At 42.6% G+C, this 23,500-nt stretch overlaps 1 protein-coding gene across 4 annotated transcripts in view; it reads left to right on the forward strand.

Annotated features, from left to right (window-relative positions):
* Positions 1–1,810, forward strand: part of ZEB1 (zinc finger E-box binding homeobox 1) — a 201,398-nt gene extending 199,588 nt beyond the window's left edge. For all 4 annotated transcript variants that reach the window (XM_065400081.1, XM_065400082.1, XM_065400084.1 and 1 more), the window contains one exon: positions 1,278–1,810. In XM_065400081.1, the coding sequence (XP_065256153.1) occupies positions 1,278–1,810 (533 nt within the window). The remainder of the gene's footprint in view (positions 1–1,277) is intronic.
* Positions 1,811–23,500: the final 21,690 nt, after the last annotated feature.

Consider the following 23,500-nt stretch of genomic DNA (forward strand, 5'->3'; position numbering starts at 1 on the left):
TCTGACCTTGTGATATATGTCATATTCACTCAGAACTTTGGATGGGTTTATTTACATTTATTATTATTTTGATTTGTTAAATCCTACTTTCAGCCTAGAATTTAGGCTGAAATTCAATGGGAAATGGGTTAAGTCCAGTTAACTCCAAAGCAGACTGCAAGTGTTACAAACGGATCTCACAAAACTGGGTGACTGGACAACAAAATTGCAGGTGAAATTCAGTGTTGATAAATGCAAAGTAATGCATATTGGAAAACATAATCCCAACTATACATAAAATGATGGGGTCTAAATTCACTGTTACCACGCAAGTAAGAGAGAGTTCAAAAAAATCAACAATGTTAGGAAACATTAGGAAAGGGATAGATAAGAAGACAGAAAATATCATAATGCCACTATATAAATCCATGGTATGCCCACATCTTGAATACTGCATGCAGATCTGATTTCCCCATCTCAAAAAAGATATTAGAATTGGAAAAGGTGCAGAGAAGGACAACAGAAATCATTAGGGGTATGGAATAGCTTCTATATGAGGAGAGATTAAAAAGACTTGGACTTTTCAGCTTGGAAAAGAAACAACAAAGAGGGGATATGATAGAGGTCTATAAAATCTTGACTGGTGTGGAGAAAGTGAATAAGGAAGTGTTATTTACTCCTTCACATAACACAAGAACTTGGGGTCATCCAATGAAATTAAAAGGCTTCAAGTTTAAAACAAACAAAAGGAAGTACTTCTTCACACAACACACAGTCAACCTGTGGAACTTGTTACCAGGGGATGTTATGAAGGCCAAAACTATAACAAGGTTCAAAAAAGAGCTAGATAAGTTCATGGAGATCCATCAACGGCTTTTAGCCAGGATGGTCAGGGATGCAACACCATGCTCTGAGTGTCCCTAGCCTCAGTTAGCCAGAAGCTGGGAGTGGAAGACGGGATGAATCCCTTGATGATTACATGTTCTGTTCATTCCTTCTGAAGTACCTGGCATTGGCCACTGTTGGAAGACAGGATACTGGGCTAGATGAACCATTGGTCCGACCCAGTATGGCCGATCTTATGTTATGTTCTTAGGCTCCTTTGAAAATCCCAACCTTAATGACCCTAAGAAAAGAACACCTTCTTAAATAAATCTTCCAACAGTTGTACCAAAATCCAAATGTGAAACCGCCGCTTTTCAACAAATAGTCTCCACCAACCATAGATGAAATGGAAACCAGTAATAACAATTAAAGTGTGGAAACTAAAGTTACAAATATTTGCTTATTATTTTTAGGTAAAAGACCTCATGAGTGTGGAATCTGTAAAAAGGCATTCAAACACAAACACCATTTGATTGAACACATGCGACTGCATTCTGGAGAAAAGCCCTATCAATGTGACAAATGTGGAAAGCGTTTTTCACACTCTGGGTCTTATTCTCAGCACATGAATCATCGCTACTCCTATTGCAAAAGAGAAGCAGAAGAGCGTGATAGCACAGAACAGGAAGAGACAGGACAAGAAGTCCTAAATAATGAGCATGCTGGTGCCAGAGCATCCCCATCGCAGATCGACTCAGATGAGAGAGAAAGTTTAACGAGGGAAGAAGAGGAAGACAGTGAAAAAGAGGAAGAGGAAGAGGAAGACAAAGAGATGGAAGAACTTCAGGAAGAAAAAGAATGTGGAAAACTACAAGAAGTAGAGGAGGAAGAAAGGAAAATTGAAGGTAACATGAAGAATGAAGAATCTGTAAATCAAGTGAGCAATGTAGAACAAGAAGCTATACAGAATGATGAGCGGGTGTCAGAAAAAACAAACAAAGCTTAACTGATAGTTGTTGTTTTTTTCTATAAGGAAAGCAACTAATTGGTAATGAAGTTTGTTCTATACTATATATGCTTAACATAGAAACACAGTAGTCTGCATACTGTGATTTCTGTTCACTACTGTGTAAAAAATAAAATAAAAAAATTATAGTAAAATAAGAAAATGAGAAAAAAAAAAAAAGAGAGAAATCCAGGTGTGCCTGAACCTCAAACCTAGTAATTTTTCATGCAGTTTTCAAAGTTAGGAACAAGTTTGTAACATGAAGCAGATTAGAAAAATACAGTGACTCTGGAAGCAAAGATTTAACAGGTTGTAGGAAACCTGATTTATTAGACAAGCATCTGGCATCATTTGTTTTATCAGTATTAATTTTCATTCTTATGTTGATTAATTTTAAGCTGTACAATTGGGAGAGATTTATATGATTTTTTTTTTTATCCGGAAAACATTTGCTAAATCCGCTTCAGTATTTTATTATGTTTAGAAAATGTGAGAACTTCTGCACTACAGAATTCCCTTTCGCAGAAAAGTATAATGCAGTTCCAAACAGTGCTAGACTACCTTTGTAAATTCAACCTAGAAGGTAGCAATTATAACATTAGATGTTGTAGTAGAGCATATTATCATTTAAAGTGTATTGTTAGCCTTAAGAAAGCAACTGATAGAAGAACTGAAGTTTCTTACTCATGTGGTTAAAAATGTAGTTGAAAAGATTGTTGTTGAGTTCTGATTGCAGGGACTAACAGTGTTAATACTGGTAAGGACAGCAAAGTCGTCAAAAATCAGTGTTTGTAATTGTGTTTTGAGTATGTAGTAACAATATGAAGGATATGATATGAAGCTTTGTATCTCCTTTGGCCTTATGCAAGACCTGTGTGCTGTAAGTGCCATTTATCAGTATTTTAAAGGCTCTGACCAGCCTTTATCTAATGTGTGGCCTACAATAACTAGCATTTGTTAATTTGCATCAAACTTCTAAATAAATCAGGGGGGGGGGGGAGGGACACTCAACCATCCAAAAAGTAAGAACACTGGTACATTTCATTATTTAATTCTTCAGTATTATGTTTGGTTGATATCTAATTTGCAGAATTTCTCTACAATAATTACAAGGGAAAATTTCTAATCTGCTTTATTGGTTTACTTTAATTTTAGACACATACATGACATGTTATCTGGCTCATAAGTGTTTCCAAATGTTAGTTATTATGGACCCCATTTATTACCAATGTTAGCTGATTTTTACCTATCAGTATTATTTTATTTCTTTTAGTTTATAGATCTGTGCAACATTTTGTACTGTATGTCTTCAAACCTGGCAGTATTAATACCCTTCTTACTGACATATGTACCTTTTTAGTTTTAGAAAACTTTTATATTTATGTGTCTTATTTTTATATTTCTTTATTTATTACACAGTGTAGTGTATAATACTGTAGTTTGTATTAATACAATAATATATTTTAGTATGAAAATTTGGAAAGTTGATAAGATTTAAAGTAGAGATGCAATTGGTTCTCTTGCATTGAGATTTGATTTAACAGTGTTATGTTAACATTTATACTTGCCTTGGACTGTAGAACAGAAGAATTAAAATGGGAATGTATTAATTTTACAGTTGCAATCAATTCATTTTACCTTTACCCAGTTTTTAATATAAAGCTCTTACATTTTGAAATTCACTGTGTGACTAATAGCATGATGCTCTGCAGTTTTATTAAGAGATTAGCCTAACCATAAAACTCTCATTTCCTTAGGAAGCCAAATTAGAATAATCTTATAAACAGTGTTGGGAACAATGTTTAACATTTTTGTGCCAATTTGTTCCTGTATTCATGTATGTAAGTTACAAATCTGAATCTTCATTTTTAAGTTCCTTGTTACATCATGGTCATTTTCTAGTTTTTTACCAGGCTCCCCATCTCACAATAAAATGCGTCAACAAGCCTGACTTACTGTCATTATTCCAATAATGTAAGATGATTATGTTTTGAATTATTTTTGAGATGTCATGCAGACTTCACTCTTAGCTTGGATACAGATACTCCACTTGAGCTGTGTGTAGGTAACAAATGAGTAAGAGCAAGGTATAGGGATAGCTGTTTTGGTGGTTCACTGGCTTCTATAAAGATATACCAAAGGTTCCGGTTTCAGAACCAAACCACATGTTTTCTTGGATTTTTGTTGCTTTTGGATCTGCATTGTATACTTTTAAATGATATATCTCATTAACACTTATTTTAAAGCAAATAGTTCTGTGAGTGTTTTTTTGATTTAGCACTAGGTTCAAGCATATATTGCTGTTGGACTTTCTTACCGTTTCTAATGCAAATTCAGGTGTAATATTTTTTTAAAACCTTAATTTTACATTAGTGGCTTTTCTGTAGCAGAGATGTCAGTTCAATATTTTTAGAAACTCATATCTTTACATTGCATATACTAGATGTAAAAAGAAATGTACTGTAAACACACACCATTTACAAACAATGTTCTGCTGTCTTAATGATCCCTAAAGAGCATTTTGTTGTGAAGGCCATGCATGTTATGCTTTACATTCAAATATCTGTGTTTTGAAACACTTTAAATCCTATTATAGCATGACTCTTCACCATTAATACATATAAAGGATTGTTCCTATGTAACAGGTTTCTCTATAAGATAGCTAGCACTTTGGCTGTATTTCATCACATAATATACCAAATATTGCAAGGTTTAAGTGGAGTAAACTGCTCACTGAACAGTATACACCTCTTTGAGAAAAACCTAAAATTGATTTATAATGCTGAAGAAAGATAAATTGGCTTTTAATTAACTTCTTTGGATTATAACTGGAATCGTGCAGGAGGCTTATGACTTCTCTCAGAGAAAACTGAATCTGTGTCTAAAGATCCTTTAAAGGCATAGTTAACGATGCCCCTCTTAAAGCCCATTTCAGAACAGGCATTTCGTCACCTCCACCATTAAGGATCATTTCTACCTCACTTGTCTATAGTAATAAACCCAGTGAGACATTTGTTGGAGATGGGGGGGGGGGAGAATACTTGCTTTTGCACTGTAAAAATGAAACAAAGGATTTGAGCAAATCAGGAAGTTATCTGTTATCTACTGTTACACGTGATAAAGCTTCAGTTATCATATAAATCCCAGTTGCATGTGAAAGGCCAATAGCTTTCAGTTCCAGAACCTCAAATGAAGCAAGAGAAAACTATGCTCAGATAGAAAACAGGTTCTGAGTAATTTGGAATCAGGAAATTCCATGACTTTCTGTGAGGAAATTTATATTGATTACAGATTTAAACCCTGTGTTAAAATTCTGAAGCCAAAAACAAGTATATCAGCTTTAGCACCGTTAGATTTCAGAGATGGGCTCTGATGCTTCTGGTTTATTGTTTTGACATCGTGTATTGTCCATCTGAGGAACTCAGATGCATTACAGTAACTCTGATGCATTATCCTAAATGCAATTGGAGGAATAAAATCAATTGCAACAAGGTGGAACTCTGGAGACCTGGATTGTATTCTAGACTATGTCACCAAGTTCCTACGTGACCGTAGACAAGTCAGTTAAACTCTCTGGACCTCAGTTTTTACAATAGTAAGATGGGGATCATACTTATTGGTATATATTTCACAGGGGTGCTGAGAGTTTAATTTTATGAATGTGTATGTAAAATATTTTAGATCCAAAGATGGGAGACACTGTGTAACTATAAACCATTATTTACTGATAATTTCCTTTTTGGAAGAACTTTCTATTACTCCAAAGGAAATTACAGTGAAGACTGAAAAAGAATCTATCTTAAAGGGGAGGAAAAGATAAAACTGCATACAGTATTTTCAGAATCTCATGAAAGCCACACTGGAATAGTTAGTATGAAAGCTGTCCAGCAATAAAGGCCCATCTTGCAAATCTTATGTGACTAAGCTGTACTCACCCAAGATCCATTGTCTACTCAGCAAGTAACATTTTGCAATATTAGGTGCCATGATTGACTCAGGATATAGAGCTGGTGAAAACACAATATGATGTGTGCATACAGACCCATGCTCTGCCACTACATGAAGCTGCCATCCTTGGATTTGGCTCAGAACCCATTGCAGAGAATTCTTTTTGACTTTACAGACAAGGACAGTCTTAAAATGCATCTTAGAGCAATATTGTCTTCTCCTGAGACAGCAAGTGGCAAAGCAATTACAGGAAAAATCAGACTGACAGAAAAATGTAAAAGTAAAAGGGTATAAGATCTGAATATATATTTTCTCTCCTAAACAGAGATTACAGGGGAAGAGAGAAGTTAAAGTGGAATAAGGGTTTACTGAAAGGGAGCTTTATCCTATGATCTGTGTTGTGTTTATAAATGGAAAAGTGATCCAGGTGAGTCAGTCTCAGTAAGGCCACAGACTATTGTCTGTGTCTGTTTCTCCCTTAACCTCTGCAGCCATGAGATGACTCAGCCATCCTGCCCCATGATGCGGAGGAACACCACCAGTCCAGATCAAGAGAAAAGGTAAGGCTCGTTTAGAAGCAGTATGGCTCAATGGGATAATGATACGTACCTCCTTAATTAAGTACTTTGAGATATTCTGAAGAAAAGTGCTCTAGAAGTGCTAAGTATTATTATTACATATTATTATTGGGGTATAGGGAAAGAAGGGTCTCCTGGGCTCAAAGATTCAGAGAGATCAGGAGTAGAGCTCTGAAATGGAGAACAGGAGAGGAGCAGAAAAGATCCTGATGCAGAAATAACTGCTTGATTTCATCATCTCCCAATTTATGCATATTGTGCATGTCTTTATTGTATGCAATATGCTGTGATGTTTTGATGCAATTTTTACATTTGTAATTGTTATGTGAAACAGCTGTTTAATTTCTGACTTTAATTGTAATATTAGTAAATTGAATATTGGAACCAAACATGAAATGTGCATAAGTCATGAACACTTTTGATGGCAGATGTGGGGGTTGGCCCTGTAGTTATGTCTACATTGCAGTTGAGGTGTGATTCCAGAGGCTTCACTGTTGTTGGTACCCAAGCTAACTAGATTAAAGCTAGCTCAGGTTGTCTACATGTGCTGCAATCACATACCCTGATTTTGGATCTTTGGGATATTGTCAGCTTTCCAGGACAGGAACAGTCCTCATTTTGTGTCTTGCAAAGTGCTGAGCAAATTTTTGGCATTTAAATAATGAGGTGCTTTACATAGTGTGTATTTAACCTAGGGACTTAGGAGTAAATGAGCTTTGAAATGCAGGTATATGAACTAAGCTTGGCTCCTTGTAAACTTCTGATTTTCTTTTACCTAGAAATGAATGGGAAGGGTTTAGTTAATTTGTTGTTACAACTAATATTCTAGCTTGCACTTGTAGCAAGGGGCTTAATCCTACACTCCTTGGACACTGGCAGAATGCAGAATTGGGCTGTTAGAAAGGAGAGACCTGTATGTAGAAAGGTGCTGAGGAGAAGCATACTAACTTTTTAGATGCTTAGACTGCTGGATGTATCTTTCATTCTTTGGAATCTCTTTTTAGGCCAAATCCTGTGTGACTGACTGCACATCATCTCCTTGAAGCTCTTGACCATGTATGTGAGTCAGGCTAACAGGATTTGCCCTCTTGTGTTTAATAATATCCAGATGTATATTTGTTATTTCAGTATTAAAAAATACACTTTGATATTTGAAACAAATTGCTCTGGTGCTGGAGATAATCTCATCTGAAAATGCTGCAGTGGAAAACAGTGCAAAACTCCAAAAGTATGACATTGAGGCTATGTCTACACTTAAAATGCTACAACAGCATGGCTGCAGTGCCACATAGCTGTGCCACTGTAGCACTTCAGTGTAGACACTCACTACAGCCACGGGAGAGGTTCTCCTCCCACTGTAGTTAATCTACCACCCTGACTGGTGGTAGCTAGATCTGCAGAAGAATTCTTCCATTGACCTAACAATGTCTACACTGGGGCTTTGGCTGGCTTAACTGCATCTCAGGGGTGTGGATTTTTCACACCCCTGAGAGACAGAGCTATGCCTGTGTAATTTTTCATGGTAGACCAGCCCTGACTTGCAATTAAACAGCTCTTTAAGGCTCTAGTTACACAGCAAAAAGATGTGGGGTTTTTTTTCAATCAAGTTAGCTCAATTGATTCAGCTTAACTTGATTGACAACCCTTCTCCCCCTTCACATTCATTTGGACATAGTTTAACACCTTTTAGATTGTTTGGTAGGTCTTTAGATCATATCAGCTGGCTACCTTGTGGCTAACACCTTATAGATTGTTTGAAGTGGTCATGACTACAACATGACCAGCTCAAATGATGTAAAAGGTGTTAACTTGTGGCTGCATCTCTGTTAAGGGGAGTTTGCAATCCAGAAAAAAGACTCCATTGAGTTAACACACCTTTTCCCCCCACATAGACATGGCCTAAATGTCAAACCCTCGGCCTAGCGCACAGCTCAAATAACTGAGCCATGTGCTTTTGGAGCCTTTTGGCAGCAGCTAGCAAAGCTGTTTTGTAGCCTGCATCACTATTGTTCTTGCCTTGTGGGATGAGAGGAGGCCAGGTCACTATTCAGCTACATTAAAGATTGAGAGGTGACTTGGTTACAGTGGTAAGTACCTTCATGGGGAGAAAATACAGAGAATTAAATAGCCCTTAAATGTAGCAGAGAAAGGCACAATAGGAATCAATGGCTAGAAGTGGAAGCCAGACAAATTCAAATTAGAAATAAGGCAGAAGTTTGTAACAGTGACGGTAATTAACCACTGGACCAAACTACCAAGGAAAGTGGTGGATTCTTCATGTCTTTAAATCAAGGCTGGATGCCTTTCTGGAAGACATGCTTTAGCAAAACACTAGTCACTGGGCTAAATATATGGGTAACTGGGTAAAATGTAATAGTCCCAGAAACACAGGCGGTCTGACTTGATGACGTGGCAGTGTTGCCAGCTCTTGTGGTTTTTTTCACGAGTGACCAGGATTTTGGCTGGGGCTAGAGCCAGTTTTCTGATGACATGAGAAGCTCCAGCCCTCTAGCGAATTTGAGCCCTCTGATGGCTGCCTGCCCCACTTGCTTGTCTCCTGAGGCTCAACAGCCAATCAGATCTGCTGCTGGTAGAGTTGTCTACCTGGCCTCCTCTCAGCAGCCCAAAACCATTCTCATGGGGAGAGGAGGGAGCTAAAGATCCCAGGAGTTCAGGGTGGCTCTGTTCCCTCCTCTCCTCTCCCCAAACTCCCCGCAGAATCTTGCCTGGGAAAGGGCAGAGAGGAGTGAAGAGCCCTTGACCTGCCCCCCACCACCGCCTGGAAAGGAGAGAAGGGACTGGGCTGAGACCCCCCACCTCCTTACAACTGGGAGAGGAACTGAGGAACCCCAGGATGACCAAAGGTGAGGCTGGGTGGTGGGCTGAACTGATATGGGTGAGGATTGAACTAATGCAGAGCCCTGCAACCAGACCCAAACCCAACAGGACCCAACTACAAGTGTTAGGGTTGGGTCAGGTCACCTTTAATGATTTTCTCCTGCCTGTGGGGTTGGCCTGGTGGCGGCAACATGTCCTGCTCCTGCTGGCCACAATCACCTCACTGCAGAGTGAGCATGCTGATGAGTCGCAGCACCTCCCATGGGCAGCAGACGGCAGCTGCGGTGCTGACTCAGGTTCCGGGGGGAAGGGTCAGGTCAGAAAACAACTTGACCCTCTCAGGCACATAGATTCCAAGGCCGGAAGGGACCATTGTAATAATCTAGTCTCATCTGCTGCATAGCACAGGTCATAGAACTTCCCCAAAATAAATCCTACAGTATATCTGTTAGAAAAACATCCAATCTTGATTTAAAAATTGTCAGTGATGGAGAATCCACCACAACCATTGGTATGTTGTTCCAATGGTTAATTAATCTCACAGTTTAAAATTAACACCTTATTTCCAGTCTGAATTTGTCTAGCTTCAATTTCCAGCCATTGGATCGTGTTATGCCTTTCACTGCTAGACCAAAGAGCCCATTATCAAATATATGTTCCCCCTGTAGGTACTTCTAGACTGTAAACGATTCACCCCTTTAACCTTCCTTTGTTAAGCTAGATTGAGTTCCTTTTTTGTCACTATAAAGAAGATTTTCTAATCCTTTAATCATGCTCAAGGCTCATCTCTGAACCCTCTTTAGTTTTTCAACATCTTCTTGAATTGTGGTCACCAGAACTGGACACAGTATTCCAGTAGTGGTCGCACCAGTGCCAAATACAGAGGTAAAATAACCTCTCTACTCCTACTCAAAATGCCCATTTATGCATCCCAGGATCGCATTAGTCCTTTTGGCCACAGAATCGCACTGAGAGCTCATGTTCAGCTGATTATTCACCTCAACCCCCAAATCATTTTTGGTCCTTTTCTCAGGGTAGAGTCCCCCATTCTTAAATATGGCTTGCATTCTTGATTTCTAGATGTATGACTTTATTTGGCCATATTGAAAAGTATATTCTTTGCTTGTGCCCAGTTTACGAAGTTATCAAGATGCCTTTGTATCAGTGACCTGTCCTCCTCATTATTTACCACTCCCCCAATCTTTGTGTCATCTGCAAACTTGATCAGTAATGATTTTGTTTTCTTCCAGGTCATTGATAAAAATGTTAAATAGCATATGTCCAAGAACCAGTCCCTGCGGGATCCCACTAGAAACAAACCCGGTGATGATTTCCTGTTTGCTGTTACATCTTGAGACCTATTAGTTATCCAGCTTTTAATCCATTTAATGTGTGGCATGTAAATTTTATATTCTTCTATTCTTTTAATCAAAATGCCATGCAGTACCAAGCCAAATACCCTGCAAAAGTCTAAGTGTGTTACATCAACACTATTACCTTTATCAACCAAACTTGTAATCCCATCACAAAAAATTAAGTCAGCTTGACAGGATCTGTTTTCCATAAACCCATGTTGATTAATATTAATTATGTTACCTGCTTTTAATTCTTTAGTGAATGAGACCCATCTCAGGTGCTTCATTATCTTGTATGGAATCAATGTTGGACTGACATTGAGTCAGGTGGGCTTGGGTCCAGTTTGGGCTTAAAAATTAGGCCCAAGCTGACATCTAAACTGATCCGGTGCTGAACAGATAGGGGTGGGGGCTGGTAAAGACAGATGAAAAAACACAACACTGTATAATCTTCGTAAAAATCTCATCACTTTTTGGGGTCTGAATCATGACTTTTGAGCTCTTGAGGTTGGAAATGCTGCTTATGCTTCCTTTGGGCCTAAACATCTGTGAATCGGTGCTGCAGGGTTGGCTGGAAAAGGGAGCTTAGATTTGTGCTCTGCTGCTTCCGCCTATGCAGCTGTTCTCAGCACAGTGCTTTTTGGTGCCAAGAGCAGCATAGACAGAAGCAGCACAGCACAGAGCAAAGCCCCCTCACTGCCAGCACCAGCACCAGCCCCTTCCTTCAAACCCCACCCTGTGGAGCAAGAAGAACCAACAGGCCTCAGTGTTGGGAAGGGATAGAAGGATAACCCTGCTGTTCCCCCTCTGCAAGAGAGCATGGGCCTTTAGGTTGCCCTCCTCGAGGGCAAGAACAACCATCTGGCTCTCCTATCTGGCTCCCAGTGTGGGGAGGAAAGAGGAGCAGTGGAACCTAACAGTGGGACTCATCAGAAAGCATGGTGGAGAGGAGCCCTCCTGGCAATCTTTGTGGGGGGAGAGCGAGAGAGACACTCCCTATACACAATGCCCTGTAACCTAGCAGAAAGCACACTAAGCTGCGACCCAAAAGCTCCAATCCCAGTGCTTCCACTGACCACTGTCAATATTCCTATGTCCTTCACAATGCTTATGATAAGCCAAGCTTTCATAGCTTGGCAGCAGGGTGGTAGTGGTGATCAAATTGGTGAACAATAACCTAGCTTCTACAAGGTTACTTCATGCAGAGCTGGGAATGGAACCTATGCCTCGAATATAACAGAGTGTTTTCTGCTTTGCCACATTGTCTTTTAGAAGGACCATGACAAATTAGGTCTTTCTGTAATCTACACTATCGCCCTTTAGCAGCTGCACCACATATAGAGGTTTATGCTGCTACTACTTCCATGCAAAGAGGGCTGGTTCTTTAGCTCAGGTGGTAGAGGCTCAGACATTAACATCTAGAGTTCCGGTTCAGTCCATCAAGATGAGCCAAAAAAAGGTAGTGGTACATTTGGCTCTACAGTTTGTAGCCACTAGATTTCAACATAGTCCCAGAACCAGGAAGAGAAACCAAGAATGCTAATGCCCAACATCCCAGTGCTGTCTGTCTCACAAATACTTGTGTAATAGATAGGTGATGTGAGTTGTCTCTCTATGGGCTGGTCCACATAGAGGATAGTAACATACTGCCCTCCACTCCCACCCCATCCCTGATTGCTACTATATATGAGGTGGAAGATTATGGGTTCAAATTCTGGTGATAATTCATGTGAAAGTTAAAAAATGTGTTTGTATAAACCTTAGCGTAAGTACTGTAGAATAATTGTATGATTTTATATTTTAAAACTTTGCTTTTAGCTGTGAATTCGGATATTGGTACCAATATTGGTTTTACGGTTGCATTTTGCCTGGGGAGCCGTGCCTCCTAAAATAGCATGTGACAAACATAGAGTGTGTTTGAGATTTCTCTTCCCAGAAAACAGGCCTAATTGATGTGGACACAGCGGCAAAATGAGGACAGACACATGCATGGAATTAAGTGGCAGGCCACAACTTTTATTAAACTTTACCACAGGGGAGGGGTTCTACCCACCCATCACCCATAATCTGCTATACCAGGCATTTGATTGGTTCCAGTGTGGGAGTTACAGGGCTCTTTACCATATAACCTGTAACTAATGCCAAGGTTTACAGGGGTCCTTACATGTAACCCATAACATGGGGTAGGCTCGACTCAGCTCCCTGAGTCCTAGCACCCTCCCTGCACGAGGGGGATAGAGAGTGCAGCAGGGCAGGGATCTTGGTCCCGAAAGGCCACAAGGTCTCACCCTGTCACATGAGCCCAAGACTAAACACCAAAATCCCAGGTCTCTTACCTCTGGGGACTGTTCGTTTTATTCTCTTAACCACACTGGAAACCAGCCACATAGGGTGCCAGTGACTAGCTTGGAAGCTCCCCATCCAATCATGCTGCCTGGTATCACACCGCCTGCACAATCCATGCCTGTACATGCCATAACTGTATGTCAGCACCTCGATCTGACAGATATATGCCATCATCCCTGAATACTTCTGGCTGATTGTAATGAATGTCCCTGTGCTGTATCACTGAACTCCCTTTCTCCAGGGATATCGTGGTGACCCCCTTATTTACTTTCTTACTAGCTTTGTCCACATGGGCTGGAACTGCTCACAGCCCCTGCCTGTCAGTGAGTGCAGAAGTGGCATGAAACCACTGCATGCCTCTTCTGCAGGGCCGGCTCCAGGCAACAGACGAGAAAGCAGGTGCCTGGGGCGGCACATTGTAAGGGGCGGCATTCCGACCAATCTTGGGGTGCCCAGCCCTGCAGGGGCACGGACCCGGCCGGGGCGGGGGCAGGAACTAGCGATCCCCGCCGCTCACCGTGCCGCCGGGCTCCCTGGGACGCGCCACTCCCCGCCGCCTGCACCGGCCTCCGCCTCCCGTGCCGCTCTGAGCCCGGCCGAGCCGCCTTTAAAGGAGCGGCTGAGCCAGCACCTCCTGCAGCCCCCGGGGGCTCAGCCTGCCCAGCCGGGAGAGGCACCCCAAGGCCGGAGGAGGGAGCCCCTCTCACCCGGCTGCGAGCAGGCTGCAGCGCCTGGCTGCCCACGGGCGGAGGGAGTGGGCGGGTGCCGCCCTTCACCCCCCTGCGAGCCGCCTTGACCGCCCTCCACGCGCTCCCTGCGGCTGCCAGGGGTTTTTTTTGCTTCGGCAGTCCGGCCGCCTTTTTTTTTTTTTTTTTTTTTTTTGCCTAGGGCGGCAAAAAAGCTAGAGCCGGCCCTGCTCTTCTGGATGCGAACAGCTTCGGCCCGAAAGCCAAGCTGAGATCCGGCTGCCGTCCTGGCTGCCCTCTTGTGGGCCCGATGCACTATAGAGTACCCACACATCCAAACGTTGCTACGATCTGGGTAGCTTCTGAAACAAACAAGCACATTGAGTTAGGTACGTTTTGCTATTCCCTGCCATCTTTTCCTTGGTGCGGACATAAGTCCTGTAACACCTTGATTTCCAGTGTCCTAATGCCTGCACCTGCCGCAGGGCAGAACACTCTGCAGCCTCTAACGTGGCTGTCCCAATCCTGAAAGGATGAGTACCAAATTTACCCTGGTCAAGACCACAGTAGCACAAGGTTTTTTTCAGTACCGCACTGAATTGGTACCTTGTCAGGAAGCTGCCATCACCACATGTGAACAGCTGGAGGCCCCAGATTTTTAGTGAGTGTGTAACAGCATTTGTGGGGGGATTGTGCCTCAGGACATTGCTAATGAGCTGTAGGGTCTTTCAGATGTAGGTCACCAGTGTGAGTCCTGTCCAGCTCAGCGGGGATCAAACTTGTTTTCATTTAGGGCATGCTTGGTCCCTATTACAAACAGGCCTGGTACCACACTGTATGCACACCATGCTGCTGAGAATGTACCCAATTCCTGGATCCCATGTGCTTCCAAGTGAATTGGGTGTGGGTGGAGTTTAGTCATGATTTGAATCCCCAGGCTCAGACCTCTTGTCTGAGCTGTTCCTTGTGATGTGGGACTCTGCAGTTCAGCTGCCCTAGAGCCCGAAACCTGTGCCTCAGACCTCCTGAGCCTCTGTCACCTTTAGTCAGTCCCTCAGAATTCCACTTAGCTGTGCACGCTCTGGACTGCTAGTTTAACCCCTTTGAGATACCACAGCAGGAAAGCAAGGCACACATTCTTAACCACAGATCCTTTGCTCGTAAAGCACTTGAGAACTCTGTCCCCTACCACAATAAGCCTGATTCTGGGCCCCCTAGAGAGGACTTCTACAAGAAGGGCCTAATTCGCCTTCCTGTCTATAATTTTATGAGACTTGGCAATACTATAATTGTCACATGTCCATTTGGGTGAGCAGGGGAAATTAAAAATCAGGAGACCAAAAATATGATTTAATCTTTTTAAAGCAATATCATGGGTTTTTCTCGGGGAGATGGGGGAGAACTCATGGTATTTTAACATTTGGAGTTGGCAATACTGTATTCCAGCCAGCCTGCCTCCTGCTGCTCATGTCTTGTCCCAAGACTCCAGTGGGTGTGGGTGCTGTGAGCTGTAGTTACTTGTATCTAGCACAATAGGATGCACCACTTTGAGGGCTTTAGGTGCTACCACAGTATGAATGTTTAGAAATAATACTGTGAGTACTAGGTCAAATGAGGGTATCAGGGAAATGGATATTGTGGCAAACCTTCTATACAAAGGGAGGGCCCAGGGGATTGGGGGAAGCAGGTGTCAGAGACACATTACCTGGGGATTCTCCTGCACCAGAGAAGTCCCCAGCTGACTCTTTAAACCCAGATTGCTGACCCCTTTGTGCCACCAGAGCAGTGCAAAAAGCCCAGCATGGGGGCTCGGGTCTGTCTCGGGGAGTTCACGCTGCACAAGTTCTCTGCAGCCAGAGGACATGGAAGGGGTAGACATATCCTATGGAGAGGTAATTCTGACAGGATCTGAGGAGAGGGGATGTATTTTCCCCACCATTTATTTAGATTACTGGAGCTCCCCCAGTGTGGTTGGTGCTTCCCAAACATAGAGGAAGACATAGACCCTGCCCCAAAGAGCTTAGTCTTTATAAACATATATAAATAAAAATCTGGACAGTGCATTTTACCTGCTCCCCTAATTCCCTCCCTGTACATCTTCCCCTGCTGGGATTACTCATGTTCTGGCAGACACTTGCTCCTGGCACAAGTAATCTGAGTGGGTGGCTCTGCAAGGGCTGGCTGTCAGAACACGGGAACAAAATGACTCTTTGGGCCTGATCCTGAACTCAGTCTACTCAAATCAAAGTTGGGAGTAACTCCATTGCAGTAAATGGAGTAAAGCCTGTGTAAAGCCATCAAAGTGAAACCATAATCAGCACTTTCATTCTTCTTCCAGAGATGTCCCTGTGGGTGCGCCACTTCAGGTAATTATGCATCCCTGCATCTTTGCTCTGAGAGTTTTGCAGCAGTGCCTGTACAGGTCGCACACTCGCTGTGCCTGCTTCTTGTGCCGTTGGTGCTTCATCTAGCACGCATGTGACCCAGTCTCCTCAGTTCCTTCTCAACCATCCCCGGCCTGAGACGGAGCTCAGCAGTCCCATTGAAAACCTTCGTTTCTACTAGACAAGTTTAGATAAATTAGTGAGTTAGGATAGTTTAGATATGTTAAGTTTCAGTTATTAGAGTTATGTTCCCTACCAAAAAAAAAAAAGTTTTTAGTTTTTCCATCCCTTAATACAGTTAGTATTAGGTTAGAAAAATGCCTGGTTCACCAGGATTTAAAAGATGCACAACATGCAGAGAGGCGATGCCTGTGTCAGATGGACACACTCAATGTGTTTGTTGCCATGGGGAAGCTCACATTCCTCAGAAATGTGCCCATTGTAACAAACTGAAAGCTAGGGCATGCAGAGAGAGAGACCTGAAACTCATCTTGATGGAGAAGTAACTAAGACCAGCCTCCAACCCGGGGCAGGAACCCTCTTCCTGGCATAGGTCACAAATCTGCAAAAAAATGGCCATCCTCTTCGGTTCATAGAGAGCAGACCAACACAAAACAATCACCAACTAAATCGCTCTCATCGGTGCCGGGCGCACCGTGGCTCACCGTGCAGTGGCCAGCACCAGAACCCAGCACTCCGGTGTGGAGTCTAAGGGCTCTAAGCTGTCCATCTCCACCATGGCACGGTCAACAGTGCTAAAGGAGACGGCACCAACAACCGCTCCTATTTCCATGTCGCAGTCCAATGCTGCTAGCACAACAGCGCCGACACAAACTGCACTGATGTGGCTCCGTACACTGCACTCCTGACACAATCGGCACCTTGCTCTTCAGCACCGAGGCTCTTGGTACAACACAACTTTCTGCACCAGAAGGATCTGTTGGTCTCCTTGACGCCGGAGTCCCCTATTTTAGGCACCGATGTCTCACTGGGGCCAGCGGTACCATAGCAACAGTTATCTCCGATAGCATCAGAGTTCTCGAATGATGAAGATGAGGAGGTTGAAGGGGTATTCTCCCCTCACCATTCCTCCCCAATCAGGATACCTATGGCTGCTGGACCACTATGATCACGGTCCACATATGCGCACAACATGGTACGGTCACCCGTGGATGGGATCACCCAGGGCCTTCCCTGGTCACTGGCCATCCTGGAATCCCTGTGGGTCTTACAGAAGGCACCACAGCAGGCATTCCCACATAGGGAAGACACCAGATCCCCACCTCCACCCTCGGAGACCGTAGTGACCGAGACAAGGGATGAGAGGACACTGCTCCTGACACCTCGCTAACCAACAACAATTCATCCTCCTCACTGGACGAGGCTATTATGCCTCCACCCCCAACCAGTGCGGATGCCTTTACCCACGTCCAAGATTTATTCAACAGAGTGGCCAGTGAGCTCAAAATTGCTCTGGAGCAAGTGCCGGAAACTCAGCATGAGCTAATGGATATCTTACAGACATCTTCCTCCTCAAAGATAGCGTTGCCAATCGATGGGGCTATCATGGAACCCACCAAGATGGTATGGCAAATTCCAGCCACCATACCTCCAACCTGCAAAAGGGTGGAAAGAAAATATTATGTTCCCTCGAAGGCATCGGAATTTTTATTCACACACCCAACACCCAACTCACTGGTAGTGGAAACGGCCAGCCAGAGGAGCAAACAGCAGTTTCAGTCCACAACCTTCGATAAAGATAATAAGAGGTTGGACCTATTCAGCCGCAAAGTATATTCTTCCTCCATGCTTCAGTTCAGCGAGGCAAATTACACAGCACTACTTGCCAAATACGACCACAGAAACTATGGAAAGTTTATGGACTTTATTAACAGGATTCCAGAGTAAAAGAGAATTTAAATTGCTGGTCTCCGAAGGACAAATGATTGCGCACACGGCTCTACAGGCCTCGCTAGACGTTGCTGACATGGCCGTCAGGTCCACTGCTACAGCTGTGGTCATGAAATAAGCCTCATGGTTTAACTCCTCAGCATTCCCACAGGAAATACAGAACACAGTCGAAGATTTCCCCTTCGATGGAGAAAAATTGTTTGCAGCCAAAACCAGTGAGATACTGCACACTATGAAGGACTTGCGGGAAACTCTCCGTTCGCTCAGCATTCATACACCTGCCACAAAAAGGAGACAATACAGGTATCAACCATATCAAAGAAATAGATACTCAACGTATACACAGCAACACCAGAGGCCTTACGAACAACAAAGACAGAGACCACAACAATGCTGACTTCCATCACCAGTGGCATCTCAACCTGCTTCCTCTAAGCAACAAATTAGAAGGCTTGGTCGATGGTTTGGAAGATCTCTCCCACATTCCAGAACTTATGCCATCCATCCATCTATTTGGAAACAGTTTGCTCCCATTATACCTGAAATGGGCTGCCATCGCCATGGACAAATGGGCCCTAGAAGTCATCCATATGGGCTATACCATTCCTTTCCTGTCCATACCTCCCACCCCACCCCCGTCCCTCATCAGGGACCCTTCTCATAAACATTTGCTATGCCAAGAGGTAGATCATCTCCTCCAATTAGGGGCAGTGGAAACTATTCCCGTGCAACACAGGGGGAAGGGGTTTTATTCCCACTACTTTTTAACACAAAAGAAAAATGGGGGATGTCGACCTATCCTTGATCTCAGGCGACTGAACAAGTTTGTGAGAAAGCAATGGTTCAAGATGGTCACCTTAACAACAATAATACCAGCGCTGGAGCAGGGGGACTGGTTTTCAGCCCTCAACGTGCAGGATGGTTATTTTCATGTTACGATATACCCTACCCACAGGTGTTTTCTGAGATTTACTTTGGACACAGACCACTATCAGTTCAAGATTTTACCTTTCAGCCTGTCAACAGCGCCTTGCATTTTCTCAGAGATCCTCGCAGTAGTAGCAGCACACCTGAGAAAACAAGGAATAATAATACTCCCTTAACCGGACGACTGTTTCTTGAAGTCACACACTCGATCAGACACCTTTCGCTCTACCCAAACGATGATAGATTGCTTCCAGAGTCTCAGTCTACAAATAAACTAAAATAAATAGACAATAGAACCAGCTTAACAGTTAAAAATTCATTGGTGCTTATCACGACTCAGTGGCAGCGAAAGCATCATTTCCACAAGACAGATTCGACACGATAAAGACACTTATATCCACAGTGCAGAACAGCCCACAGGTCACAGCCCACGCATGCCTACAACTTTTGGGCCACATGGCAGCATGCACATTTGTGGTCAAACACATGCACTTACAATACGCTGCCTGCAAGGATGGCTAGCAACCGTCTACAGACCAAACAAACACAGGTTAAACATACGATTAACAATGCTTGCCACGGTCAAGGATTCACTAACCTTGTGGACTCAACCACACAACCTGTGCTCGGAGATCCCATTTACACAAGATCCTCCATCACAGATGATCACAAAGGATGCCACCCTCATAGGGTGGGGAGCACATAAGCAACATCACAAAATTCAGGGATTATGGTCCACAGCCAAGACCAGGCTACACATAAACCTACTAGAACTTCATGCCATCCGCAATGCCTGCCTCCACTTTCTACCATTCATAAGAAACCAAAAATAAGAGTAATGACTGACAACATCGCTTGCATGTTTTACATAAACATGCAAGGGTGAGCCCGATCACACTCGCTATGCACCAAGGCTATGATACTCTGGAATTGGTGCATCCAAAACAATATCCACATCTCGGCTTCCTACCTATCTGGATGCCAGGACACAATGGCAGAGGAACTCAGCCAGACATTTTCCCCACAACCACGAATGGGAATTAAATGATGCAATGCTGCAATGTATATTCCAAAAATGGGGCCACCCACAAATAGATCTATTCATGCCTGCCCGCAACACCAAATGTCCAAGATTCTGCTCCAGAACAGGTCTGGGAAAGCAATCAATGGGGGATGCATTCCTGACCAGGTGGAATACAGACCTCCTCTGTGCATTCCCATCAATGCCATTACTACCCAGAGTAATACAGAAAATAAGGACTGACAAAGCCAGACTCATCCTAATAGCCCCCACATGGCCAAGACAAGCGTGGTATCCGTACATAACACAGATGTTGGTATGTGCCCCAATCACTCTCCCGCTTCAGACGGACCTGTTAACACAACAAGAGGGTCAAATGCAACATCTGAACATAGAGATGCTACATCTGAAAGCATGGTTCCTCTATGGTTATGTAATGGCAAACGAAGTTGTTCTGAACAGGTCCAGCAGGCGCTACTCCACAGTAGAAAACATATTACACGTAACACCTACCTACAAAAGTGGAAGAGATTTACAGCATGGTGCACCACCAGACAAACCGCTGCAACATCTGCACCTCTTCCATTGATATTAGACTACCTCCTGGAATTAAAACAATCCAGCCTCTCCATCAGCTCAACAAAGGTACACTTCGTGGCTATCACTGCTTTTCACCAAAAAATTGGCGACACTACAATATTTGTTCACCTAATCACCAAGCGTTTCCTGGGGGACATTCAAACCATGTATCTGGGCATGAGACCACCCACACAACCTTGGGACTTAAACTTGGTCTTAATGGCCCTCACTTGGAAACCGTTTGAACCCTTAGCAAACTGCTCCCTACTACACCTATCCATGAAAGTGGCGTTCCTAATAGCGGTAGAGAAGGAACTGAGGAGTCTGGGTCGCACACACACTAGATGAAGTGCCAATGGCGCACGAGGCAGGCATCGTGCATGTGTGACCCGTACAGGCACTGCTGTAAAACTCTCTGAGCAAAGGCGTAGGGACGCACTATCACCAGGAGTGGAGCACCCACAGGACACACTTCTTGAAGAACCTCAGTTACTGCACAAGGTGAGTAACCTTCTCTTCTTCCTCCCATCTTTTAACAAAAACAGAGTTACTTATGTTCCTATTTCAAAGGCAAAAGTAGAAAATGGAGAGCCAGAATTTGGCCTGATGAGTTTATTAGGCATTTTTTTCCTGGAATGAAAATCTACAAAAAATAAAATATGTTGCTTTAATGCCATAATATGGTTAATAACCCTACTTATCTGTCATGTTAGTTATTATGATGTTTCTGTCATCATGTTTAACAGTGAGGGCTCAGTACTGCAAATACTTACTCATATGAGTGATTTCTACATGTGGAAATAATTCATATCAGGATTATTCACATGAGTTAAGCTTTGCAGCATCTGACCCCTACTTTGCAACTAGAATCTTCAGAAGTGTCATTTTAAAAAAACTGCCATGGAAAACACACAATATTTTCCTGCTTTACTATATAGCTTAATGGGAACATTCTATTTGGCTCATTATTCCATCCCTACAATCTCTATTTCTGTCTAAGACTGACATTAACTGCATTACTCATGCCATAATAATGGAAATGTATACAATATTTTTGAATCTGTATCCATTCAACACACAATATTGGAACCTTTTAATTTAAAGTAGCTACAGAGTCTGACATCTGAATAAGCAAATGTTTCATGACCAAAAATGTGCTTAAGTCATAGATGTTTTATATTCCTGATTTTAAAATATATGGAAACAAGCACGGTTAAATATATTCTGTTATCACTCTATGTAAACATGATTGCATATTTGTATCTTCTATCCTCTCTTTTTAACAGTACAAACAATAATTAAAGCACTTTACAATACCAGAACAGGAGCCAACTTACCTTAATTGTCACAGTGGAACCACATTATGCAATTAGACAGCTGCACCTAATTCACTTCTTAATTCAAATTGTTTTATTTATATAGTGCCTTCTAAATACAAACTTTAAGCTGTTTATTGGGATTTTTCATACTTTATGCCCCCAAGATACACTTAGAGACAGTCTTACATATTTTGCATGCCAACTTTTCTTAGTTTACATAACTGAAACACCATTGAATTGGCGGTCTTCTATCACTTTGGAAGTGTTCTCTTCCGTATTGTCTCTTTCATATCAGGTCTGATGCCATATTTCAGATGTTAGCTGCTATGAGGCTTGCTGAATAAATTTAATATTCCATCTTTGACTGTGGAAAGTTGAATCTTCATCCCCCTGAAGGGTGTTCACTAACATGCAGATGTCAAATAGTTCCCTAACAGTTCTTCTGAATTGCAAATTATTGCCAGGAAAGGAAAATGAGTTCTGTAAACTTGTAACACATTCTACCTTTGGGACTACAATATATTAAACTTCCAAGGTTACAGCTTTCCTCTGACCTTGGATTGGTAGATGCTGCCACCACCCAAGTGCAGAAACCCTTTGAGAGCCCAGGAAGGCGCACTTGGAAATTCCTTCCTGTGGGGTACCCTCAAGTCCTTTCACCCCCTCCAGAGAAGAGCTGAGAAAGAAAACAAAGGAAATCAGCTGTTGCCACCAACTAATTAAACAACATGCACAAACCTCTTAGGACACAACAATCAATTCTGTTATTAAAAAAGGTAACTTTTATTTAAAAAAAGAAAGAAAATACATCTGGGAACTCAGGCTACTGCTAGATTTTTTTTTAAACAAAAATACAAGGATTAAGCACCAAGAATCGCTTTCTTGAGGTCCAGTTTAAAGGTTACAAGCAAAACAAAAGCACCTGGGGTTAGCACTGAGGAATCCACAAGCCATAAAGAAATAAAAGGGATAAGCCTAATTGAGTCTTCCTAGACATTTCCTGATCTACTTACATATCTGGGGTTTTAAATGAGTAGTTTCTAGGTATAATACTGATGATTTTTTTCATACCTGGTCCAAGCTTCTTGCTGCATAGTTCCAGCCCTGTCTGCCTCTCCCCGAGAACAACAACAGACAGACAAAAGGGGGGGAGTCTTTTCTCAATTTTAAGAAGTTCTAGCCTTCCCATTGGCTCTTTTGGCCAGGTGCCCACTCACTTCCTTTTACCTATGCATAGCAGTGAGACTTTTTAACCCTTTACAGGTAGAGCAATTAGAGAACAGCTACTAAGAGGGATTTTATAGCTACTGGCTGGCTGGGTATCCATAAAAGGGAGCTACTGCCACCCCCCCCCCCTTCATTTATCACAACAGGTCTTTAAATATTAAGTGTGATAAACTTTAAAGACAAAAACCTGTGTTTGCTTCCTGAACAACCATGGCTTAAAACTTTGAATATTCTTTATAGTGTAATCCATTTACCTAGGCTGTGAGCAATTTGTAGCAGGGACCATCTTCTCATACGTGTGTATGTTGCCTAGCACAGTAGGGCCCCCAGTCACTGTCTGGGACTTACCACTGCAACGACAATACAAATAATAATAGTAATGGACTTATACCACTGACATTCTAGCCAACTCTTGTTTTTATTTCATCTGTCACAGGACCTCTGTATATCCTGGTGACATATCAGAATGGAGCTGGGGGCAATGGCATTCAAGAGCCACTGTACTGATGGTTGTGAACTAAAGTTCATCAGAAAGGTCAAATAGTCATTGACAGAATAGTCTGTTGGCAGA

The sequence above is a fragment of the Emys orbicularis genome, chromosome 2 (assembly GCF_028017835.1).
Source record: "Emys orbicularis isolate rEmyOrb1 chromosome 2, rEmyOrb1.hap1, whole genome shotgun sequence".
NCBI lineage: Eukaryota > Metazoa > Chordata > Testudines > Emydidae > Emys > Emys orbicularis.